This window comes from Pyrus communis, chromosome 11, assembly GCF_041283825.1.
Source record: "Pyrus communis isolate YQ-2024b chromosome 11, ASM4128382v1, whole genome shotgun sequence".
Classification (NCBI taxonomy): domain Eukaryota; kingdom Viridiplantae; phylum Streptophyta; class Magnoliopsida; order Rosales; family Rosaceae; genus Pyrus; species Pyrus communis.
The window spans coordinates 20074717-20102501 of NC_142575.1; the positions used below are offsets into that span (position 1 = coordinate 20074717).

Here is a 27785-nt window from a genome sequence, read left to right on the forward strand (position 1 = left end):
ATCAAATTTTGGCGCCGTTGCCGGGGATTAGCAAAGTTGCTAATCCCTTGTCTTGAGTCTTGTTTAAATTGTTAGTTTCTGTTTTGTTTTAATTTTTTTTTGCACCGTGTGTGTGTGTTTTGTTTTTGTGCCGTGTGTGGCACCTTATTTCCTTACTTGTGCCGAGTCTATTAGGTTGATTGCTATCCTTGTTTGCTCTTGTGTACAGGTACTAGTTTATGACCCGTGGCTCACAACCTGTTCGTGAGCATATCTCCGACTTTGACGGTGATTTCGAGAGAACTTTGAGAAGGAAAAAGAAATCACAACCGTCTAATCCTCATAGTCCCGAACCTGAATTAGAAGAGCAAGAAGTTGAAGTTGAGGTTGAAGAGGAGGCCACGGATTGGGTTGAAGAGGAAGTACCAACCATGGCAGTGGACAATCGAACCATCAAGGAGCTTTCTGCCTCGGGTTTGGCCAATGCAGCACCTCTTTGCATCCAATACCCTAGGGCAGCCCCTGAGAAGACCGATGAATTTGAGTTGAAGTCCAGCTTGCTCCACCATATTCCGAAATACCATGGGTTGGCCATGGAAGATCCGAACAAGCATCTAAAGGAATTCGAGGTGGTGTGCTCAAGTATGACACCGGTGAACGTGGACAGCAACATATTGAAGATGAAGGCTTTTCCTTTTTCTTTGGTGGAGAAGGCCAAGGATTGGTTGTATGAGTTGGCTCCCGGAACTGTCACATCATGGGAGAGTATGAAGCGAGCCTTCTTAGAGAAGTTCTTTCCGACATCACGAGTCATTCTTCTTCGCAAGAAGATTAGTGGAATTCAGCAAAGCCAAGGTGAATCTTTTCCTACGTATTACGAACGTTTTAAATCTCTTGTTGCTTCATGTCCACAGCACCAGATGAAGGAGGAGCTACTTCTTCAATATTTTTACGAAGGCCTTTTACCACTTGAACGGCAAATGTTGGATGCATCCGCGGGAGGAGCTCTAGTGGACAAGACGCCTAGGGATGCCAAAACTCTCATTGCCAATCGAGCACTCAATGCACAACAATATGAAGGTGTTGGGCAGAGAGACACCCCACAGCCACAACATGTAAATGAGGTAAGTTCTATTTCTGAGTTACAATCCCAAATGGCTAACCTTACGTCTATGTTATCGCAGTTTGTTGAAGGCCCTAAGACGCAAGGAACTACAATCTGTGGTGTATGTTCCATTCAAGGACACCAATCTGATCAATGCCCTCAATTAATTGAGAACGGAGGGTGGGAATCTGCCAATGCCGTGGGCTATGGGAATCAGAACCAACCAAGAGGTGATCCTTTCTCCAACACATACAATCAGGGATGGCGTGACCACCCCAATTTCAGATGGAGAGATGCACCACAATATGCCCAACAAAGTGGATTCCGACAACCCCCGGGTTTCTTTCCAAGGCCAATGGCACCACAACCACCTCCTCAAGCACAATCATCCCAAACCAACTCAGGTACGTCTATGAATGACGATAAAACATATCAGTTACTAACCACAATGGCGCAGGGAATGCAGAACCAAGCAAAGGAGGTTAATGAGCTAAAGAAGCAAATGGGCCAAATGGCCGAATTTTTGGGACAATTCCGTGAAAATGGTAAGTTACCAAGTACTACGGTGGTCAATCCCAAGGGTGGTTTCGAAACGGCCAACGCAATCACCTTGAGAAGTGGAAAAGAAGTTGGCATTACATCCAAACCATCACCATCAAGCCCCGAAGAGGATGAAAAACGGAGAATTGAAGAAGAGGAGGCAAGCAAGCCCACGGCAAGGGTACAAACACCCTTGCCGCAACTACCGAGGGACATTAATGCACCCACCTCATCCCATTCGGCCACCAAAGGTAAGTTGGGTTCAAAATTGATTAATTCTAACTTTGTTCCACCCGATGTTCCTTTTCCTAGCAGGTTTATGCAAACAAAGAAGGAGGAGCAGGAAAAAGACATTCTGGAGACGTTTCGGAAAGTCCAAGTAAACATTCCTTTACTTGATGCCATTAAGCAAGTCCCGAGGTATGCAAAGTTTTTAAAAGAGTTATGCACAACTAGGAAAAGAATTGCAAACAAAGAAGTTGTGAAAGTAAGTGAAAATGTATCAGCGGTTTTGCAACGAAAGTTGCCTCCAAAATGTAAGGATCCAGGGAGCTTTACTATCCCATGCACAATTGGAAACACGAGATTTAAACAATGCATGTTAGATTTAGGTGCGTCTATTAATGTCATGCCATATTCCATTTATGCATCTATGAACCTTGGTGAGTTAAAACAAGATGGTGTTATAATTCAATTGGCCGATCGTTCTAATGTTTATCCCAAGGGAGTCCTTGAGGATGTTTTAGTGCAGGTCAATCATCTCATCTTTCCTGCAGATTTTTATGTCTTAGAGATGGAGGATTCGAGCGATGCTCCATCATTGCCACTATTGCTAGGCCGTCCGTTCATGAAAACGGCCCAAACAAAGATTGATGTGGCCAAAGGAGCACTAACAATGGAGTTTGGTGGTGATGTAATTAAATTTAATGTTTATGAATCTATTAAGAATCCTAACGATAGTCGTTCTTGCTTTGTCGTAGATGTGCATAAGGACAAAGGACCGAAAGGATCCACACTTACCACGAAGGATGTATCATGCACCACCATTGGAGAAGAACTTGGAGTGATTGGTCTACAACCACCCAATATGGCCGAAAGTAGCCATAGTAACATTGTTGAAAGGGCTGCCATTTTTGAGCCCTCACCACACTATGTTTGTAAGTCTTCAATTCCAATCTCAATTCCTATTTCAACTAATAGGTTGTTACCTTCGTTGGTGCAGGAGCCCAATCGATATAAAGGTGGTGGGAGCAGTTATATGGATTGTCGGAACCGAAACACCACCATCAGGGAGGATCATTATCCCCGCCCATTCAGTGAGCCATACTACGAGAAATTTCAAGAAGTATACCGTGGAGGACATACCCCTCCATGCCGTGAGCCAGAGTGAAGATTAAAAGAAGGTTTCGTCCGGCTGGAAGACGTTAAAGCAAGCGCTTCGTGGGAGGCAACCCATGCAATCAACAAAGGAAGAACTTGGGAATCGCTCCACACTCAGATTTGCGTCCCTAAACCCTTTCCTTTGTTGCTTACTTTATGTTATGTATAATGTGTTTAATTGTGTCTAAAACATTGAGGACAATGTTTAGTTTAAGTGTGGGGGGGTAACATTCTGTTTTGAGATATTTGTGCATGAAATTCGTAGGGTATTACCACCTAACATGTCTAAACTTGTTTCCCACTGTTCTTAAGTGTTTTTAAGCTATTTTAGAGTGTTTTAGTGTGTGTTGACTTAAAAATCCGAAAATACCATAAAAATTTGAAAAATTGCTTTGAAAAACCCAAAAAGAGTTGTTTTTGTGTGTTTGTTTGTGTCGTAGGTCACTTTCCAACGCAATGATGAGGATTTGGTTTTTAATTGCTTGATGGTTAAAGAAAGTTACAAACATGGATGGACGTTTGATATACTCTTTGGTTTATGCTTGGTTGTAGTTATAGTTTACGAATTCACATGTAATCACAAAGAAAAAATTAGTTTTTGTAACATGCTTGAAGGAAGGAACTCAAACTAACGCTACATCCCTGTGAGACTTGAGCCTAAACGTTATTTGGAGAGTTAAAATCTGTGCATTGTTGTTTTCTAAAGTCGTTGCATGATCTCATTATTCTTTGCTTGGTTACTACTTAGAAGGCGTTTCATCACTTAGTTCCAAATGCTAGAACTCATGCCCATTTTCATTCAAAGCATGTTGTTGATTTGCATAACACATATTCAAGATGAAGTTGTGTAGTGACCACCACTAAAAGCCAAACAGCCATGTGCCCTTCACTCATTTTGTGTTTAAGTTTAACCCCATTGAGCCGTGTTAGCCCATGTTCTTTGTTAACCCACATTATCCTCACCTAGCCTAGAATAGGACCATCCGTATCCTTGTTCTTGAAGCATAGTAAGCATGAATGAATTTCCTTTTGATTAATGTGCTGCAGGAAATAAGTGTGGGGGAAGGATAATGGATGTGAGTTTATGTGCCATAGGCATGGCTAGAAAAAGAAAAAGTAAAAAAAAAAAAAAAAAAAAAAAAAAAAAAAGAAAAAGAAGTGAAAAAGAGTTGAAAAGTATTGTTTGTTGAAGTAAGGGCCCAAAACAATGAATTAGGCCCTAAGAGTTGTTTGAATCTCCCCTATTTGTCTAAAAGTTGATTTCTGCATCTTAAGGGAATTCTAGGTCTTAATTTCATTACTTTACTTACTATTGCTTAAAGAACTTTTGTTTATCCCTACCTTTCCTTGTTAGCTAATACCCCAAGCCCCGTTACAACCCTTGACTTCTATCTTGAGTGTTGTGCATTTCAATTGTGGAGTTTGAATTTGGTATGAGCATATGGTGTCACTGGTTCTCGCATCTAAGTAGTAGCATTCCATTCATGAGATCATATCTAAACACGTTTAATTACTCCAGAAATTGCGTTCCTTGTTATAACATATGTGAGTACTAGTCTTTCATGTTTACATCTATCTTCTCACATATAACTAGTGTAGGGTGTGTAGTCAGAAAATCTGAGTGAAAATTGAGTGCATAACTAGTGAGGAATTGAGGGAATTCTCTAAGGCATGTGACTACATTCAAAATATGTTTTAATTGATTAAATGCGAACTAGTGAATGGTCACTATGATTAAGTATATGCTTGAGGGGAGGGAAGACTAAAAGCTATGTGAGTAATGATCTTTGATATGTCATGTTTCATTGGAAATCCCTGAGGCAAACGTTGGAAGGTTTAGGTTATGTTTTGTTTGTTTTGTTTCGTTTTGTTTAGTTTAGTTGTTTTGTTTTGCTCGAGGACTAGCAAAAGTTAAGTGTGGGGGAATTTGATAGGAGCATATTCATGCGACTTAATTAGCTTGTTCTCGTGCATTTATGTTGTGTTTACTTAGCTATTTTAGTTTTTAAGGCTACTTTTGTGTATTTTCAGATTATAAGGCCAAAGTGTGCAAGAAGATGCAAATTGGAGTCTTTTGGAGCGAAAGAGGAATGAATGAGTTGAAGACTCGGAGAAATGACGAATTCCTACTCCAACGATGAATTCTTACCAAAACGAGGAATCCTACTCAAACAAGGTTTCCTATTTTAGGAAAGTTAATCCTAAGTTTCCCGTTTTGGTAACCTTTCCTAATCTTAAACGTTCGTATTTTCTAGCCACTTTGAAGTCCTTGTAGGCGCTTTAGGACACAAAACGAAGGCCCTAGTCACTTTGTAACCCTTTGCCGTGCCCTTTTATTTTCTCCCCTTCCCTTGCCGTGCAAGGGGGGGCATTTGTGTCCAAAATCATTCACTTAAACCCTATTTCCTTCACCCTAACCTAACCCTAGCCGTCACCCCACAACCATCTCAGATTTTCACCCTTTTATTTCACCCTAGCCGACCTAATTGATTCACTTTAATTAATATTTTCAGCCACCACCCTAATTCCTTCTCTAGCCGTCACATTCCCATCCATTTAATTGATCAAATCCATTTAGCCGCACCTTTTCCCTTGTGCCGCAGCCACCATAAGCCAATCTCCCATTTTTCCACCATAAGCCGTGGCCCCCATTTATCATTTAACCTAAGAAACCACAAAGAAAATCTAGCCGCATCACCATATTCAATTGATTCATATTTTAAATCAGCCACTAACTCTAGGAGGACCCGTGCATTCCATAACCATTAGCCCATTATTAATTAAACCTAATAATCCCAAAACATACATCCTGTCGTGGCCATTATCACCCATATTGCATAATCATCAGTTTTTTTTCCCATCTTCACGCAGCCACCATCACGGATTTTCATCCCATATTCTTTCAAGCCGTGCCTTTTCCCATCCATTCCAGCAACCTCAACTCTCTGCCGTGCATTCATTATATCCACCCTATTTTTCCCTTAACAGCCACATTCTAATTCATACACCCTAACACACCATTCATCGAAGCCGCAGCCACCATCTCCCATAATTCATTCTCTCCTTCAGCCGCACCTTTTTCCCTACAACTCCAGCCACTTCCACACCTTGCCGTGGCTTCCCTCATCATTCCACCACCTTGCAGCACCACCATATCACCATAAATCCATCCCTAAACCAGAAAATCATCCAAAAACACAATAAACCTTCTCTGCCGCAGCAAGAAGAAAGGAGAAAGAGGACTTTAAAACGTGCAGAAATTCAAGTGGATTCCTTGGGCGTTCTAGGTGTAATCAATCCTTTGTTCATTATGTTTAAATTAAATTTTATTTTTCTTGTTGTGAACATGAGAGGCTAAATCCCTATTTAGTTAGGGGGTGATTCGAAACCATGATTATATATGTGAAATAAGTTGATTACTTCCAATTATCGTTGCATAAGTTTTGAATACAATTTGCTTAACCGTTTGATTTAAAACTTATTCTTGTATGTTGATTGAGAGTGCACGCTTAATTTGCATGCTTGAATTTGATGCTAGGATATAAGTTTGTTTCACCTAATCGTTATGAATTTATATTCACAAGTAGTGAAGGTTGCTAGTCACGATCATGTTAAGTAGATTCCTGGCAAGCGTATCATGCTTTTCATAGTTACAAATGCCTTGTCGATGCTTATGATTTCCAAAGAACGTAATGATTCTAACTTATATCTTTATCATGCTGTTCATATAGAGAATTTGTTAGGAATAATTTGTTTGCGATGCATATTCATCCAATTCAATGATTCTAGGGAAATCTGAAGGTTAATTTAAGCGGACCTAATTAACTTGGAGTGTCGAGGTTTATAACTTATTGGATTGATAATTGGAAATTGATTTACGTTGCATATATTTCATGTGTGGAGAAGAACCCCTTAGCTATCCCATCATCCATTGATTCATCACAATTTTGTCTTAAAATCTGTTTTCTTTACAATCTGCCCATTTAGTTTAAATTCGTCCAACCACAATCCCCCCATATTTTGTTGAGTCTTAGTCATTCGTATTTGTTTTATTTTGTGTTTTTAAGCATTTGGAGTCATAACACTTTCAAATTCGTCCCAATTAAGTTCTAGTTTCTGTTTGAGTCAATTCAAATTAGATTAGCACCCCTAGTTAATCCCCGGTTAGAACGATCCCTACTTACTTCATTACTACAATTGTCACAAATAGGGTTTAATTTGTGTGTCAACAAAAGTTTCACATCAAGCCCAGAGATTCGAACTAAACCCCATGGCCCGCACGAAAACCGAAGAAACAGAGAATGAAGAACTCCGACAAGTTCTCAAATTTTCCGACCAAGGTAGGTCTCGAGAGCACTCTATTTCTTTTCTTTTTCGATGTTTGTGGAAGATCTTAGGGTTTGTATTTGTTTGGATAGGGTGTGGAGACTATAGGATCGAAGAAGGGAAAACTCCTCCAATTTTCCGACGGTCTTCGAGCCTTTTTCCAGCTAACTCCGACCACGGCTGAGGAAACCAAATGTACATTTTGATTCCTTATTATTTGAGCTTCGATTTGATATATTGGAAGGCTAGGTTTAGTTAAGTTTTTTGTGTGGTCGGAACTGCATAAAATCTGGCGGCTACAATGGCAACTGGCCGGAGAAGAAGAAAAAAAAAATGAGGATCAAAGCCCAAACTTGGCCCAAAACATGGCCCAGGTCTCAAGCCCAGATTCGTGGGCCACATCCGGTCCAGACCCATTTCTAAGTTGGATTTGGAATATTCTTGGAATATTCCTTATGTTGGCATTTTTGAAAATTTTTCGAAAACCTTTCAAGGCTAATTTCGTTGCCCTAAGTCTGTTTTTGGCATCCATTTAGTGAAATTCCAAAGTTTTAACATAGTTAACCATTGGGACGTCTCGGTTGACCATTGATTTTTCGTTTTTTTTTTTTACAGAAATTGCCCAGGACCCTCCTTAGTGTATTTCGACATGTTGATTTCGAATCCGATGTCCGTTTCTCCAAATTCAAGCATTTTAATTGAGTTTTACTAATGGGTCTCAATATTATGTTTAGGTACAATTATTATCAGAGACTCTGGCCTTCCAAGCCCGAACAGATGTGATATCGCAAGTAACTATGAGTGTATCTTTTTCTTTTTATAGTATATATATATAGTTGTTAGTTTCCATTTATACATTTCATAAAGAGTTTTCTACAATACGCCTAGATTAGCGTGACATTTATAAGATTTAGCACATTGATAGAAATTATAAGTATGCTACATCCTATAGGATGCACAAGTATGCGTATGATTATTGATGCCATAATAATATCTACACCAATGAATAATATTATGTTGACGAGAATTATCGAATCACTATGGCATGATTATATTTATGTTATCTGCTCATCATTCGCTGCACTAGTGTTAGTACTCACCCAAGCCAAGGTCAAGCTTTCACGTGTATGTGCATATCGCACGGTACACTCACTTTGGATCCATTATAGGTGCCAATCCTGTCGTACATGTTACAATAGGCAACTCTGACTCTTATGTGCTGCGCATAGTGTCAATCTTCACGTGATTGTAGTACTAAAGCGTATATCATTATTACACCCGTCATGTTCATGTCAAAATATCCTTGTATGAACTCGTGTGTCAGCATATGTCGATGAGCATGCGATGTGATATACTTATTTAGGCACAAATATGTGATTACTGTTGATGTATAATTCCTTCCTAATGCTAGAATATATTTAGTATAATGGCACAAGCAAGGGTGTCGAATCCGCAGGGACTAATTGGACCTATGTAACTACTTGTTTTGCAAGAACTCTAAGAAATGAATCAAACTAAACAAACTAGGCAGATTTGGAAATGAATCAAACTAGTCTAAATAGACAGATTTGTTGTTGTAACTTGAAAGCATGAGAAAATGAAGTAAACACAAATAAATGAATCAACAACTAATGTAATAGGATAGTATCAATGGAAATGAAGCTAGGGATTCGGTTTCACCATTGCTCAACTAAGTCCATGTTTGTCAAGTTAGTTTGTACTCATTCATCTACCTATTTCTTGAGTTTGTTTCACTTGGATATGATCAACCATATGATGTATGGATTTGATCAAATGTCTCTAATCATGAACCTAATTGTGATGTGCAACTTTGGTTCATAATCAAGATTATGTAATGTACAAGAAACTTTCATAAAACCAAAGGGAATAACTCGGCAGGATGTGTGCTAAACACTCCCTTCATTCATTCACATATCTACCAAGATTATGCATGATGTGTGCTCTAATCTTGGCAACACAACTTTGTGATTAATTCAAATGATGATCAAACATTAAAATCAACACACTAAGTCACCATTAAAACAGAAAATGAAACAAGAAATAGATGGACAAACTGAGCATTCTAACTTAATTACATGGCAAACTTTGCAAGGTTACATCGAATCCCTAGAGGAAGATAGTTACACTTCATGTTTACAAAGGTTTAACATAAAAATAAATAACATGAGTGAACATAAGATTAAGAAGGAGAAACCCTTGAAGCAAAACTGGTGTTGAAGTCCTTGAAGAGTTCCTTGGTGTTGCTTCTCCAAATGTGGTGCGGATGAAGGTAGAATGGCTTAGTTGAATGGTTTCTGCCCTTGGGACAGAAAATGGACAGAGAATGGAGTGAAATGGGAGAGGTTATGGGTGTGTAATGGACTGGTTGAAGAAGAAAACTTGTGGATGGTAGAGAAAATGGACAGTTTCTGTGAAAGGAAAAGAATGCCGAATGCAATGGAATGGAGAGGGAGAATGAGTGTGGATGATAATCAGAAGTGGTGCCAAATAGGGTGTGTGTGATGGAATAATTCCGAGAGAGAAATGAGTTGCGGACCCTTTCTTATGTCCAATGAGACTTGTTTTATCAAAAAGAATGTGTCTCCAACAATCAGATTGGATCTTGCATTTGTTTAACTCAGATGGCTGAGCATAAATCAGATGGAATGATGGGTTTCTGAGGTAGTGGACGCATGGCATGGACAAGGTCTGCAAGCATGTGGTTTGTTTAATCAAAATGCATGTGCCCTTGCTGCAACAAGTGAGTGGAACCTGCAAAGGTGAATTGGAGCACCAGAAAATGTTTATACAAATCTGGAAATGGGAAAAACACACGGCATGGACAAAGGGATGGGTTGGATTTCTGAAATGATGGCTGCAAGGAGTTACTTGTTTAATCACAATGCATGTGAATTTCTGTAAAGATGAAGTGTAGAAATGTAATGGAGTGCACGGAATGGATGTTTGTGTTTGTTGGTGTCAAAATGGCTGAAATGAATTAAGTGATGGAAATGGGATTGTGAGGAATCTGATTTGGTGCTAGAATTGCATCAAATGATGGGATGATATGGGAACACACGGCCAAGGTTGTGACATGCATGTGAATGCATGTTTTGATGTTGGAACCACATAGGTGACTTCCATGTTTTTGCTTTGTTTAGAATCACCCAATATGGCCGAATTGCATCTCTTAACACTTCACATCTTTTCTGGAATGTTTTTACTTCATTTGCCTTCCCATTGATCCAAGTTCACCCTTGGCTGCACACTAACACCAAATAATGTAAAATGCAACTAGTTTAATCCAAAACAATCACAAAGACGCCAAATAAGGAAGATAAAAATGCATGCAGAATGTGACTTATCAAATACCCCCAAACCTGGTTTTTGCTAGTCCTCGAGCAAAACAAAACAACAAAAGAACACGAAACTAGACAAAACGAACAAAACACCACCTACACCTTCCAACAATCGTCTCACGGATTTCCAAAGCACATGACAAGTTAAAAAAAATCATTAGTCCCATAGATTTTAGTCATCTTCACACTTAAGTACATTCTTAATCATAGTCACCACATACTATTTCACAATTAAGCATTTTAAAACCATGTTTTGAATGTAGTAACATGCCTTAGAGAATTTGCTCAGATCATTACAAGATATGTACTCGTTTTTCACACAGATTTTCTGACTACACACCCTAAACTAGTTATATGTGAGAAGATTGATGTAATCATAAAAACGAACACTCACATATATGTATTTCAAATGAAGCAATTTCTGGAGTTAATAAGCATGTTTAGATATGATCTCATGAATGGAATGCTACTACTTAGATGCGAGAACCAGTGACACCATAAGCTCATATCAAATTCAAACTCCACAATTGAAATACATAACACTCAAGATAGAAGTCAAGGGTTGTAACGGGGCTTGGGGTAATTGGCTAAAAATGAAAGGTAAGGATAACAAACGTTCTTTAAGCAATAGTGAGCAAAGTATTGAATTAGGCACTTAGAATTGCCTTTAGAATGCAGAAGTCAACTTTGATCACCCAAGGGAAAGTCACACAATACTTAGGGCCATATTCAACTTTTTGGACCCTTTCTTCAACCATCAACGCTCGTGAGTTCATTCTCACTTATTTTCACTCCTTTTCTTTCTTTTCTTCTTCTTTTTCTTTTGAATCTCAAAACATACATATAAACGTAAGAACAAACTTTTACTCCCCCACACTCATTTTCTTGCATAATGTAACTCAAAAAAAAGGAATTCATTTAAGTCATGCTCACTATACTTTAAGAACAAGGGTATAGGAAAGTCCTACTCTAGGCTAGGTAAGGGGTGATGTGGTTAGCAAAGAAAATAGGCTAAACGAGGCTCAACGGGGTTAAAACTAATAACAAATACGAAATATGGGAAGTAAGGCTATTTGGTTATGGTGGCAACTACACAACTTCATCTTGATATATGTTATGCAATTCAATGTCATGCTTTGAATGAAACGGATATAAGTTCTAGCATTTAGTTCTATCATGATACAATTGCATTCTAAGTAGCAACCAAGCAAGGAATAATGAGATCATGCAACAACTTTAGAAAATAAAGAATCACAGAAAATAACTCTCCAAAGAAGGTAATGGCTCGAGTCTCACAGGGTTGTAGCGTTTGTTTAAGTTCCTTCCTTCAAGCATGTTACAAAAACGAATTTTTCTTTTATTATTGCATGTGAAGTCATACATTATAACCATAACCAAGCATATACCAAGAGTAAATCAAACTTTTCTCTATGTTTATAACTCTTTTTAACCGTCATGCAATTACAAACCAAATCCTTATCATTGTGTTGGAAGGTACCCTAAGACACAAACACACACACAAAAACAACTTTAAAACAACTCTTTTTGGGTTTTTCAAAACAATTTTTCAAATTTTTATGGGATTTTCGAATTATAAAACAAAACACACTAAAACACTCTAAAACAACTTAAAAAACACCTTAAAACAGCAAGGAACAACATTAGAAGTTATGGTGGATAAAACCCTACGAATTTGCATCAAAACACTTTAGTTACCCCCCCCCCCACACTTAAATCAAACATTGTCCTCAATGTTTTAGGCATAGATTCACACAAAACATAAGTAAACACACAAAAAGCAACTAAACATATTAAACATGGCAGAATGTAATTAACAAAGAGAAGAGTTTAGGGACGCAAATCTGGTTATGGAGTGTAAATTCCCTCTTCTCCTTGGTGATTGCATTGAGGCTTTGATCTTTGTGATTCCACAGGCTTACTCTTGAACTGATTTCCGCCCATCGTTGATTTTCCTTTGTGCTACTCTTGAACTGGGCAGCAGGATTCCTTTTAGGGTCTCCCCCGAAGGTCTGAGCTTCCTCCTGTTATCTGTTTCTTTGTTCAATCTTTGCAGGAGTGGTCCCTTCTCTGGAAGTGTATCAACCGTTGAAGATGACTACTCGAGAGCAACGCTAGGTAAGCAATCAGGAATAGATTCCAAGCAGTTAGCTCCAGATCGGTAGACTGACTCCAAGTGCCGGCTGATTGCTTCTTTTACTTTGCCATGCAAGTAAGAACAAGGACAAAGAAAAAGACAGGGAAAGAGCATGATATGAGATACTTTTGCTTTTGACCTTGATGATATGAGATACCTTTGCTTTGAAGAAGCGGTGAATGAATCAGCACATGCTTCAATCCGCCGTTTTCGCCTGGGTCATATGTACTCCAGGCATCTGGTATCATCTTTGGGGAAGAAGAAAGAATTGTGTATTTCGAAAGGCTTTGCTGGGAGTGCGCCCTCAGAGGTGAGGGAGAGTTGGGCATTTTTCTTCAGGTTTGCCTTGCCATAAAAGACGAAGGTCGACATATATAGAGATAATATCAAGTGGTGGTATTGTTCTTTTACCTTTGTCGACAAACGTTTTGATCCCGCAAATCCGGCTTTTTGAAATAGTGGCGCCTCTTCGATCTTTGAAAACGCCTCTTCGATTTCTGAGCAGACGCCTCTTCGATCTCTGAACGACGCGTAGTAGTGCGGATGCGGCTCTTTTGACAAAGCTACACGCGTTTTCTGAAAAGCAGAGAAAGCATCGCCGAACTTTGCGCTTGTCGGCTAAAGATGTGTAGTTGCGATGATGGCCTCCACGTGTTGTCTGAAAAGAAGAAATCTTTTGACAAAGTTGAACGCGTCTTCAGAAAAGCCGAGAAAGCGTCGCCTAAATTACGCCGGAAATTCCGGCTTTTTGAATTGGTGGACGCGTCGCCTTGGCTTCTTATAGAGCTATCGATCACCACAACAAACACACTCTGAAGAATTCCCAATCTTGAAAATCGACTCCGACCCTTTGAGAATTAACTCCATCCACCCCATCTCTTTGAACACTTTTGAAAAATGGCAAACCCATCGAACCTTAGCTTAGAATTGAGTCTCAGCAGTGATACGAGCGCGCCGCGTCAAGGTAACGTATGGCGCCCTTCTTTCTTATCTTCTAACGGTCCTCTCACAAGTGAAGACTCCGTGATGCAGGACGCCACAACAGCTACAATAGTAGCTAGGAACCTCCTCACTCCAAAAGATAGTAGGCTGCTGTCAGGACGGTCCGATGAGTTGGCCGTTCAAGAGTCCCTCGCACTTAGTGTTCAGTGTGCGAGTTCTGTGTCCAACATGGGCCAACGCCTGCTTGCCCGCTCCCGTCAGGTGGAATCATTGATGGCAGAGGTGGAAAGTCTTAAGCAGGAGATCAAACTGCTTAAGCATGAGAATAGAAGTTTGCGCGTGCTTGCCAACAACTATTCGACGGGCATGAAGAGGAAGCTTGATGAACTGCAGGAGTCTGAAGGTCGGATTCAAAGTAACCGTCAAAGGTTTTCGTCTTTCCTCCAGAGGCACCTTTTTCCTGGATCATCCAGCGTTTGGCCAAGTATTGAGGCCTCGAATGCTCTATCTTCGATGCCTCCAGCTCCGATGCCTTCCGTTCCTATATCTTCTGCACCGATGCCTTCCGTCTCGATGCCTTCCACTTCAAGAGTTTTGCCACGTAGTGGGTCTTTAAGTAAACAACCTTTGTGAAGCCTCCATCGTTCTGCCATGTTTTTTTTTTTTTTTTTTTTTTTTTTTTTTTTTTTGAACATGCTTTGTTTTATTCGGTGCATTGGGTTGCCTCCCAAGTAGCGCTTTCTTTTACGTCTTGCAGCCGGACGAAGAACCCAATCACTCCAGGATATGTTCATGAATCGGATGAGAACTCCGTGTCATGAACTAGTACTCCTTGTTGAACTAGGTGAATTCCCTTCCTCTTCCTCACGGATAATGGATGAACTTGATGGCACAAAGTTGTCCAAAGTGTGGCCCTTCAACCGTTCAATTCTTTGGCCTAACTCAACAAGTCTATTTGACATATACTACCTGAAATAAAATACACAAGTGTGAATGAAAATCAACTAGCAAACAACAATGAAATGAATAAAAATAAACTTAAAAACGTTTGAAAGGACTCAAGGGACTCAAAACAGATTCACAAGACTCAAAACAAGCTAAAAACTCTCAAAATTGCCTAAAAACACAAACTGGGCAGTTTTGACACTAAACTCAATTTTGGACGAAAATTAGGTTTGAGCTTGACTCAAAATGCTTCAAAACACAAGATAAGACAGATTCTAAGCCTAAAACTTAACAAAATATGGGGAGAAATTGTATTTGGACGAAATGCAATTAAATGGACAAATTATAACGAAAGCAGATTGTAAAGCAAATTGATGTAAACCAATGGATAATGGAATGGCTAAGGGATTCTTTTCCACACATGAAATGTATGCAACTTAAATCAACTTCCAGTTATCAATTTGACAAGTTATGAACCTTGACACTAATCAAAATAGCAAACAAGCAAACAAGCAATTACAAGGGACTGAAATCAGTCCCCGGCAACGGCGCCATTTTTGTTGATGTATAATTCCTTCCTAATGCTAGAATATATTTAGTATAATGGCACAAGCAAGGGTGTCGAATCCGCAGGGACTAATTGGACCTATGTAACTACTTGTTTTGCAAGAACTCTAAGAAATGAATCAAACTAAACAAACTAGGCAGATTTGGAAATGAATCAAACTAGTCTAAATAGACAGATTTGTTGTTGTAACTTGAAAGCATGAGAAAATGAAGTAAACACAAATAAATGAATCAACAACTAATGTAATAGGATAGTATCAATGGAAATGAAGCTAGGGATTCGGTTTCACCATTGCTCAACTAAGTCCATGTTTGTCAAGTTAGTTTGTACTCATTCATCTACCTATTTCTTGAGTTTGTTTCACTTGGATATGATCAACCATATGATGTGTGGATTTGATCAAATGTCTCTAATCATGAACCTAATTGTGATGTGCAACTTTGGTTCATAATCAAGATTATGTAATGTACAAGAAACTTTCATAAAACCAAAGGGAATAACTCGGCAGGATGTGTGCTAAACACTCCCTTCATTCATTCACATATCTACCAAGATTATGCATGATGTGTGCTCTAATCTTGGCTACACAACTTTGTGATTAATTCAAATGATGATCAAACATTAAAATCAACACACTAAGTCACCATTAAAACAGAAAATGAAACAAGAAATAGATGGACAAACTGAGCATTCTAACTTAATTACATGGCAAACTTTGCAAGGTTACATCGAATCCCTAGAGGAAGATTAGTTACACTTCATGTTTACAAAGGTTTAACATAAAAATAAATAACATGAGTGAACATAAGATTAAGAAGGAGAAACCCTTGAAGCAAAACTGGTGTTGAAGTCCTTGAAGAGTTCCTTGGTGTTGCTTCTCCAAATGTGGTGCGGATGAAGGTAGAATGGCTTAGTTGAATGGTTTCTGCCCTTGGGACAGAAAATGGACAGAGAATGGAGTGAAATGGGAGAGGTTATGGGTGTGTAATGGACTGGTTGAAGAAGAAAACTTGTGGATGGTAGAGAAAATGGACAGTTTCTGTGAAAGGAAAAGAATGCCGAATGCAATGGAATGGAGAGGGAGAATGAGTGTGGATGATAATCAGAAGTGGTGCCAAATAGGGTGTGTGTGATGGAATAATTCCGAGAGAGAAATGAGTTGCGGACCCTTTCTTATGTCCAATGAGACTTGTTTTATCAAAAAGAATGTGTCTCCAACAATCAGATTGGATCTTGCATTTGTTTAACTCAGATGGCTGAGCATAAATCAGATGGAATGATGGGTTTCTGAGGTAGTGGACGCATGGCATGGACAAGGTCTGCAAGCATGTGGTTTGTTTAATCAAAATGCATGTGCCCTTGCTGCAACAAGTGAGTGGAACCTGCAAAGGTGAATTTGAGCACCAGAAAATGTTTATACAAATCTGGAAATGGGAAAAACACACGGCATGGACAAAGGGATGGGTTGGATTTCTGAAATGATGGCTGCAAGGAGTTACTTGTTTAATCACAATGCATGTGAATTTCTGTAAAGATGAAGTGTAGAAATGTAATGGAGTGCACGGAATGGATGTTTGTGTTTGTTGGTGTCAAAATGGCTGAAATGAATTAAGTGATGGAAATGGGATTGTGAGGAATCTGATTTGGTGCTAGAATTGCATCAAATGATGGGATGATATGGGAACACACGGCCAAGGTTGTGACATGCATGTGAATGCATGTTTTGATGTTGGAACCACATAGGTGACTTCCATGTTTTTGCTTTGTTTAGAATCACCCAATATGGCCGAATTGCATCTCTTAACACTTCACATCTTTTCTGGAATGTTTTTACTTCATTTGCCTTCCCATTGATCCAAGTTCACCCTTGGCTGCACACTAACACCAAATAATGTAAAATGCAACTAGTTTAATCCAAAACAATCACAAAGACGCCAAATAAGGAAGATAAAAATGCATGCAGAATGTGACTTATCAATTACGGACGTCATGAACTTATTTACGAAAGTTGTGACGTATGGCATCCTTGAAATATTGTTGGTTATGGTAAGCATTTTTATACTATACTTAATATGTATATTTTGGAAACTATACTTGTTTTACGGCGAGAGGTTATAACGTTTTCAAAAGGTTTTTATTTAAACTTTATTTTCAGGCCCACTCACCCTTATTTTTCGCCCCCCAGGTTTTAGCAGCTCAACTTTCATATCGACGAGGATTCTTGGAAAATCTTGGTGTAGACGATTATCTTTGATGGTATAATTCTCACCCTATTTTACTGTACTGTACTTATGATGTGACATCACGTGTGATATGGGTTCATTCCCGCTCACATGCGCACTCTTGTATTTAGGCACTTTTAGGTTTAAATTTATTCACATTTTCCACATCACTACACTTTATGGCTTCATCACCTTCCAGGTGTCAGTCAGCACAGCTCGATTCGAAGTCCTATGAAGGAAATATTTGTGAAAGCTAGTTCATTTGAGCAACATCTATACATGCAATTAACAATTAAAAGGTGGAATCATGCTTGTATGCACTCAAAAACAAAACTTTACCCATGAAATTCAAGGCCTAGTGAGTGTGAAATGTCCGTAAAATGTCATCCTACGATTGGTTTTAGGGCACATTTCCAACATCCTGGTGGACATTCTGGGTCGAGGTGTGTCAACGAATCATTGCTACCCATTCACCATAAAAGAGAAGATTCGGAGCTAGATGATAAGATTGTTAACCTGAATGTATTGCATTCATCCTTAACAGCCATCAACTCATCTATTGAACACATTGTTGTCACCACCTCTTCATCTTATTTCGAGGAAATGGTCTCACAATTTATTTACAAGGAGAGACGAAAAATGCCATCATAATCGAGTCCTTGTGGAAATTCAACGCACCATATTTAAAGTCCATTGACAGAAACCACTTCTTCTAACCAAGGTTCAAAGGTACCTTGATTTCCTGCCACCCTAGGCATTCGTCTATCATGGTACCATGTCTCACCTATACATAAAATAAAGCACTTGCTAGGAGGCAACCTAGTTGGGTTTGTGTTCTTTTCTTTTATTTGTTTTCTTTTATTGCATTCCATTCATTTTTTAGGCATCAAAGACAACGCTTAGTTTAGGTTTGGGGGTGTGGGATTGAAATTTTCTATTTGCTTTTAATTTTGGCTAAAGTTTGTTTTTGCTTATTATTGTGAATGTATATGAGGACTATGTTTACAATCAAGACTATGGTGTTGTCATGAAAATGCTTCGTATCATGATTTCTTCACAAAGCTAGTACTCTTTGACTTGTTATAGTGATAAAACTATCATGCTCAAAATTCTGGAAGAAGGATAGTGGAGACTACCCTAGCGAGCTATTTTGAGCCTATGTGCTTCTTTGAGATGGTTTAAAATGTCTTGAATCCTATCTTTTTCTTTCAGACTCAATTCAAATGATCTCATTTTTTCTCTTTGATTGAATGCTAAGAATAATCATATGTTGCATATACCATATGCTTGTTATCACTAATGAATGAACTCATTGAGGTGATGTTATGCTTTGCATGTTTTAACCACTAAAAGGCTTAATTAGCATCCCTTTGTGTGCTCCATTCACCCTTGTTGCAGCCAAACACTTTTAGCCTGATTCTTTCATCACCCCCACCAAACTCTACCCATCTTAGCCCATTATAGCTATACCTTACAGTTGGGGGAATACTGAAGTGATGAAAACAAAGATAGATTGAGCTCTAGATCAAGAATGTCACGTGTACAGAGGTAACATGTGCTGGAATTGCAAAACAAGAAACAAAGTTTTAGAAATAAAAAAGAAAAAAAATGAAAAGATAGATCAAAGAAGTTGCAATTTTCAAATCTTTATCACACATGGGTCCTGAACGCCAAAAACAAACAACGAAGACCATTTCAAGAGGAGAGCTTGCTGGTATTACAAGGAAGACACTTTCATATGTCCCAAGCTATAGTATTTCCTATCCGTTCTTTCATTGCCTTAGCCTAAGGCTTACATTACAACCTTATGAAAGACCTAGCTGGTCTTTGAGGATGTATTCATGGGTGCTGGTAAGTATGTGTGTTATCCATATTCTTAGTATTTGATTCCTTTCATGAGATTTGTTCAAAAATCATGTTTTTATCTCATATTTCATATGTGAGCATTTTGATTCCATTTCACATAATTCCACTCATATATGTTTGTTTAGAGACTAACTCTACTCACATATGTTTATTTAGAGAGACTACACATTAATTAGGATCTGTGTGAAAATTTGAGTGATATCTATGAGGACTAGAGTCGAGACGAATTCTAGCTTTGGCATTTAAGTATGGTGTCTTTGATGTCATGAGTCATGGAGTAATAATTTTCACTATACACATGATACGATTCATTGAAGTGGCAAACTTTTGGTTTGAATGTATGACTAAGCTTTCATTGGTTCTTATTAATATGTTTTAAGTATGCTTTAACCAATTTGTTTGCAAAGTCTGTAGATGTTTATGGGCGCCATCGTTGTAAACCCTCAGGAGACACAACTCCTCCTACTAGGGACATCTAGAGGTTTAAAAGCTTGTTGCACATGCTCAATGCAATTGTTTAGCCAGTGAAAGTGGTCTAGTTAAACTTTTCTTTGTTTTGTTTGTTTTTAGTTTTAGTTTTGCTTGAGGACTAGCAAAAATCAGGTTTGGGGGTATTTGATAACTTATATATTTCATACATTTATACCATCCATTTCTAGTCTCTTTGTGATGTTTTAGAGTTAAACTAGTTGTGTTTTACTCTATTTTGTGTTAATATATAGTTACATATACTTTAGGATCAATTTGAAATCGAAAGAAGTGAAAACATGTTATTTTTGGAGTTGACCCCTTATTCAAACATGGAATGAAGTTTAGTGGTTGTTTTGAAGCCTGAATAATGAATCCAAAACAAATATGGCTTGTTAGAAGACCAAGAGCATAATGAGAAAGGAATTGAAATCTCTAGCCTTCAGGGAAAGTACTAAGTACTAAGAACCGGTCAACTTCATACCTTCAGGGACCCACTGAAAGAGTCATGTTGAGGCACCCCTGTCGCAGCACAAGAGTTTCTCCAACCAGAAGCCAAATCACATCGTGACACATGTCAATATCAGACTAAAGCTCCTAGAGTCCCACATCAACTGCGAATGGAAGCGAGCGACTCTCCCCAACTATAAAAGAAGACCATTCTCCTACAATTTGGGGTTAATGTCATTACTGTACTTCAACTCATCGTTAGAACCCCCTAATGATGATTATGCTTGAACCTATGTATTGTGTAAACCCTTCATTATTAATGAGAACTCATCTACCCCTTGGACGCAGCCAAACTTAAAGTGAACCACGTACATCTTGTGTTAATTCCGTATTTGTTTCTCTTTACATATTATCATCACTAGGTGACCAAAGTAACTGGGCGAAGGTCACAAACTCGACACTTTACATTGTTCCAAAGTCTCACTAATTTAGTGCATCAACACAAGGAGCAAATGAAAGAAATGTAAGGAATGGAAAATCATCTTTCTTATATAGTTCAACATGAGGAAAGGAATTCAAACTCAACTCATGAAAAAGCCCCACATGTCAAGCTTTGGCAGTTCCACACAAGCTAGGAAAATTCAAAGAAAAAAAAAATCCGAACCAATTAATTAACAAACTAATAATTATTTCGATAACTATTAATCAATTAATTAATTGCTAATTACTAATTAGTTATTTATTAATCAACCAATTAATCGATTAATAATCATTAATTAATTTCAAACATGTGGAGGTCAATAAAAGTTTCAACACATAGGAAGCAACTACAACATGTCAAAAGCTTCAAACGTTCTTGATCAAGTGAGTGCGAAGCAAAATCAATTTATATGGTTCTTTGAACCTTCAAGACTCCAACATGTAGGAAGCTTCACACACTCTTGAGACTGTGCCAACTAAAATCAATTTATGGTGTCCTACGACTAGCTTCAACCACTCAAGATATGTGCCTAAGCAAAAAGCTTCAACCAAAAAGCTTCAACACTACAACATGTAGAAAGCTTCATGCACTCTTGATCAAGACTATGCAAATAAAAATCAATTTATGGTGTACTACGACTAGCTTCAACCATTGAACCTATGTGCCTAAACAAAAAGCTTCAACCTAAAAGTTTCAACCTAAAAGGTTAAACACTACAACATGTAGAAAGCTTCACACTCTTGATCAAGACTGTGCGAAGCAAAACTAATTTATAGGGTCTTATGAACAGCTTCAACTATTCAAGCTATGTGCCCAAACAAAAAACCTACAATCAAAAATCTACAATCAATAAACCTTCACTCATCAAACCACAATAGATTAGCCAGTGATGATGAAGTATATACTATGTAAAAGTATTTGTACATAGTTTCAGACATATTATATAAATAGAGGTTTGACTAACAAATCATATTCTAAGTTTGAACTAAGCTAAACACAGTTTGGAATAAAAAATGCAAACAAATGATGGACAAAAACACAATAGATTAGCCAGTGATGAAGAAGCTACTAAATTTTGAATCTTCCTCAAACTTTTGAGCCTCAATGACAGCAACAAAATGCCCAAATCATATCGTGATTGGGAGAGAAAACCCAGCAACTTGTAGAGCCACGACTCGCAGAACCACTCCTCTTCTATAAATCACCAGCACAACCCAGCTACAGCCACCCACTTGCAACCTGCACAACACAACTCAGCTTCTGCAACCCCTGCTAAGCAGCAGTCTCAGAGCAAAACTTGCAAACTCCTTTTGCAAATACTACAGGCATGCGCCCTCAACCTGTTCGTGCTCTTCTCTGTGTCTCAACCCAATCGCGTGAGGGAGGTGCAGAAGCTAGGTTTTTACTTCAAAGCAGCAGCTGCCAACAATTTGTGTTCTGAAGCTACGACACAACGAGAATTTATCATAAATAGCAAAAAATTAACCCTTAATTTCAAATATGTCAATTTTTATAAAAACTTTCAAATATATCTAAAATCTCACTTAAATAGACACAAATACCCCATAATTTATATGAATAACTAGTTAACTAAAAAACTTCTTGTGTTATAATCAAGTGTTGTTGACCTATGAAATTAAGGACTATGGTGGTGATTGATTCTCCTGGCAAATACGTCATATAGAAACTAGCCTGATCATGCTCAGCTTGCAGTAAGAAAATTCATAAACATGACTAAATTGTCATCATCACTATATGTGTTCAACTTGAAACTAAATTATGTGTCCTTGTAACAAATTTATGAGAAGAAGATAGACCCACACAATGTCTACATATAAGTTGACTCGAGCAGTACCATAACAGATTTATGATTCCCAACAAAAAGGAATTCATGTACACTGCAGATATAAAAAAAAAAATATCCAAGAATTGTCTTTTTTGTCAAATTTAAATGATTGTTTTAAATGATTGTACGTACAACGAAAATAAATAATAAGATCATCAAAAGAAAATATTTATCCACTACACCTAAATTTAATAAAAGTCTACAAAGTAGGATGAAGTGGAACGGGATTCCTACAAGTTTGTTTATAATGGCCATTTGAACCACATTTTGAACACTTTCGAGTTGATTTTTCTTCTCCACATGATGGGATTCTCTTTTCTTTGCGCCTACCACATCTTCGGGTAATTGGTGGTAGGACAATTATTTCACGCATATCATCAATTACTATCCAATTAGTCTGATCACCAACAAGCCCTATGGTTTTTGCATGCACAATGACCAGAGAGTTTGTAGTATAATAATGGGAACACATAGGATAACACAAAATTTGTCGGTGCCTACATTCAGCACAAGCATGTGAGCAAGGTAATCAGTCAAGATCAAATTGACAGCAAGTGCAACTCTTTTCCTCTAAATTCACAACTTCAATACGAGATCCATCGTATACATGAAACGAGTAAGCTGCAATAGGCGATATTGCATATTCACATACATATATTACTTAAACAAAAGAACCACTGATCAACAATAACTCTTTGGCAATCATCGTATCCTGATGATCAACAACTATTTTGTTCTAAGAAAAAATAAAAGCTATAAGAGTTGTAAACATGTTTGCCAGATTTTGTTTGCATTAGGTCCGCAAATATATGACTACATTGATTAACAATAATTCTTGCTAAAATGATATGTTGATTGAGATTAAAAACCCAAAACAAGTAAGATGAAAGGTAAGGTCTAGTATGTGCCAAAATTAAATAGGCAACTTAAAAAAAATTCTATGTAAGTGAATGAAGTAAAATACCTGGAATGATAATCATTGCTTGTTATTTTCTCGCACCAACTTGTCTGCCCAATCTGTTAAATGTGTATTCATTTTGGCTGCCTTGGTTTGGCTCTCATAAAACCACTTCTGAAGAATATTCATTCTTAAATACTCAAGAAAATGATTGATAGGTAGTTTACGAGCATCTCTGGTGATTGCATTGTGACATTCAGCAATATTTGTTGTCATGATGTTGTACCGCTTTAGGCACGCGTCCACTTTTCATATCCAGCTAAATGGAGATAATTATCCACCTCAAAATCAACTTTATATATTTCAACCATTAGACGATTAAATTCAGGAACACGATATGCCTTAGCAGCTATAAAATACAATTTGCGTGCTTTCTCATGCTTAAAATAATGCCTAAGGTTTTGACTTATATGGAATATGCATGCACAAATTGTTTTGTATAAAAGGTTCTTAATATGTGATGAACTACTCCAAACAATACAAAAATCAAACTATCGTATTAAGCAAAACAAAATGCAAGAAAAATCTACTTTAACCATGTAAACAAAATCTGGGATACGATACTGCTGCGTTAACCATGTAAAAAAAGCCAATAGGTCCCTTTTGTAGGTACTTAATATAATACGATCTAGTTCACTATTGTACCAAAAATCTGCTTTAAAAATGTTTGCCAAATTATGTTTGCATTCAGAAGGAAGAAACTATAAGATCAAAGAGACCACGTAGACAAGGAAAAATGCAAGAAAATTAACCATCTACACTCACCGTTGTTTAGGGTTGCACGTCTCCATAGTTTTCTCTTAGCAGTCGATGCCTTCACTCTCTTATGCACAGGTCTCCACCGTTTCTTACGTCTAGGGTTTTGCCGTCAGGTTTTCTAATTCCTCGTCTAATAGGGTTTTGGTTTTTAATTTTTTTGGTTTTTAAAATTGAGGGGTATTTGTGTATATTTAAGTGAGATTTTGGATATATTTGAAGGTTTTTATAAAACTTGACATATTGGAAATTAAGGGCTAAGTTTTTACTATTTATGATAAATTCTCCGAAACAACAGAGAAATTAAAGAGCAATTTCCTTTAGGTTTTGGTGCGTCTACATAAGGAACACCGAAGAGAAAGGGCACAAGGAAATGTTATGCTGATACAAACAACAGAGTCATTGGCAGAAGAATAAGAGCTACAACTATCTACCCTGATGCGTTGGGAAAATGATCCTCGCCCGATCCTTTCCCTAGGGATCCTAGGGATCCCGCAATCATGACCGCTCATTGTACATTGTGCGATCAGTTTTCATTAAGTACTATTTATATTTAATTTTAAATTTTAAATTTTGAAATGATTTCTAACCGCGCGATGTACGATGAACGGTCACTATAACGGGATCCCTAGGAAAAGGATCCTCACCGGATCCTTTTCCAATGCGTTGGGCTGCTGAACAAAAAAATAAATAAAAAGAAGAGACTCAAGATGATGGGGAGCTGCACAAAAAAAAAAAAAAAAAAAAAAAAAAAAAAAAAAAGAGGGTGTGGGAAGAATGATGAGGCTAGGGTTGAAAGTCTAAAAAAAAACAAAAACAATAAAAAAATAAGGGCTCGTTTGGATATGCTTTTAAAATTACAGAAAGCAATTTTAGAAAAAATATTTTTTGGTTCCAAAAGCACTTAAAGTGCTTCCGAGAAGAAGCACATAACTTGTACTTCTTCCAGAAAGCACTTTAAGTGATTTTTCATAATTTACTTGCATTTATACTAAGAATTGGTTCAAAAATATAAGGTAGAGCTTTGTTATTTTGACAACTTGGCTACAAGCAAAGCACCTCTTTCAGCAATCTTCCTAGCTGAGGGACTCTTACTCTATGCAACTACACTTTGGTACACATAAGTTTTGTGATTACTCCGCCACTTGGATTTGTGCAAGTCCCCAACCAAAAAACTTTCCTCACTCAGGGACTTGGGGAGCAATGATTGTACCATAATTCACCAATTCTGTAACTACCAAATATCGGTCAACTTCATACCTTCAAGGATCCACTGAAGGAGTCGTGTTGAGGCACCCATGTCGAAGCACAAAAGTTTCTCTCCAACCAGGAGCCCAATCACAACAAGACACGTGTCAACATCATAATAAAACTCCTAAAGTCCCACATCAACCGCAAATGGAAGCGAGCGACTCTCTTCAACTGTAAAAGAAGATTATTCTCCTACAATTAGGGCTAATGTCATTACTGTACTTAAACTCGTCATTAGAACCCTCCAATGATGATTATGCTTAAACCTATGTATTAAGTAAACGCTTCACTATTAATGAGAAACTCATCTACCTCGTGGACGTAGCCAAATTTAGGGTAAATCAGGTACATACTTCCATGTCTCTATCTCTTCACATATTACCATCACGAGGTGACCGGAGAAACCGAGCGAAGATCACAAACTCGACACTTTACATTGTTCTAATGTCTCACTGATTTTTTGCATCACAACACGTCATGCTCAATCTTGGTGGACATGTGAATGAATGAAGAAACTACCATGTAAACATCCTGCCATGGGATTTCTTTGGTTCTTTGAAGTCTTCTTGTTCTTAATGGATTCTTAATTGGTAATCTAAGTTGAATATCACAACTAGGTTGCAAATTATGAGTACTTGACCCCAACCGCACATCAAATGGATGATCATAAATAAGTAAAATGAACCCTACTTACAAATTGGAGAGTTGAATATGTTTTGAATTAATTTTCATGGAATTGGCTTGTAATGGTCAACCGGTATCCCTAGTGTCATCCCAACGTTAATCAATCAGTCATCTTTATCTTGTCTTGCATTTTTAAATTAATTTAGTTTTCAAAACAAAAATCTAAATTCAGTTTGTGTTTTCATTGTTTAGCTAGGGTTCCTATAAAGCTAAAATTTGTAGAGGTCTAATCAGTCCCTGTGGTTCGACACCCTTATTTGACCCATTATACTATCTTATATTTGCACTTAGAAGGAATCCAACAACAATCGTATAATCGCTCAAAAGGAATCCAACAATAATCGTATCATCGCTCAAATAACTTTTTAAATTTTAGTGTTTAAGTGAGAGAAACATAGTTTGTTTATTTATTGAATAATCTTATATGACTAAGGGTTAGTTTCTGTTGTGCTGTAAAAATAATGAACTATGAAATAAAGAGTAAGGTATTTGGTAAATTAGACTTACAAACGTATTTTGAGTTTTAAGCAGTATCAAAGTTTTTGGTATATAAAGGTGTTGTGAATACTATAATGACAAAAAAGACAAGATATTCATCTATATTTTTTAATATTTTATTATTTTCTACAAACTCTACGCGTGTTCTCTCTCATCTCCCTCATTTTCTCCATCCTCTCTCCCCATACCCATCATCTCTCTCTCTCTTCGCTTTCTATCATCAAGATTCTTTGCAATCATAATTTTGATTTTTGAAGCAACAATTGGAAAGCAATAAATTGAAATCAAGCAAAAGTTTGTATGAAAGAGCAACTTTTGCAGTGTAATCTAGGCAAGTCGACGACTCCAAGACCGAATCCAAATACAAATTTCTCGCCATAAAAGATGGTGGTTGTTAATGATGTTGCACAATAAAAACAAGAACAATATTACTAGAGAATGAAGAACATAAAAATGAAAATCTGTCTTGGGTTGAGTCGCGGATAATGTTGCTTTCTTTAAGAGGTTTTGCGGCTCAACCCAATGTGTGCAAGAAATTCAAACAACATCACGCCGTCCCCAGGATAAAACAGCCCAGAATCCTTATGTCTAGACTCTCCTTTGCATTGAGGAAAGTCCGAAAACTATCACCCTCAAACTGCTCATAATGCTCAGTGTTTTGAGCCAGTTTTTTTTCAGCTTTTTGTCCCTTATACTTCAACTAAAGAGAGGTACTGTTTTAGTCGGTAAGCTTTTCTCTCCGTGGGGTGAGAGTTCTTGCTCCTTGTGAGATCCGTCTGTGTGCGTGTGGATTGCAGGTTTGTCTTGATCGCGAGACTTGTGTTTTCTTGGTCTCTGCTCTTGTATCTCTTTTATGAAGGTTGTTGGCTGATTGTGGGACTGGGTAGTCGATGGGTTGTGAGGGTAGAGTTAGGGCAACAGTAAGGGGGTGGGGTTTGGTCTATTCGGTCTGATCTTTGTGTGGAGGGTTGGTGGGGTGTTATGTTGACTGGGTGGGGGATTTAAT

At 37.8% G+C, this 27785-nt stretch overlaps 1 protein-coding gene across 1 annotated transcript; it reads left to right on the plus strand.

The window, feature by feature from the left end:
• Positions 1-218: 218 nt before the first annotated feature.
• On the plus strand, positions 219-27703 carry LOC148693034 (uncharacterized). The gene is made up of 2 exons (XM_088680291.1): positions 219-2586; positions 27639-27703. Exons 1-2 carry the CDS (start codon positions 219-221, stop codon positions 27701-27703), a joined length of 2433 nt encoding a protein of 810 aa, XP_088536417.1.
• The last annotated feature ends 82 nt before the right edge of the window (positions 27704-27785 follow it).

Coding starts and splice junctions, on each gene's coding strand:
- LOC148693034 (XM_088680291.1), top strand. CDS start 219: ATGACCCGTGGCTCACAACCTGTTCGTGAGCATATCTCCGACTTTGAC. Junction 2,587..27,638: donor TAAGAATCCTAACGATAGTC/GTTCTTGCTTTG, acceptor TCTTTTATGAAG/GTTGTTGGCTGATTGTGGGA.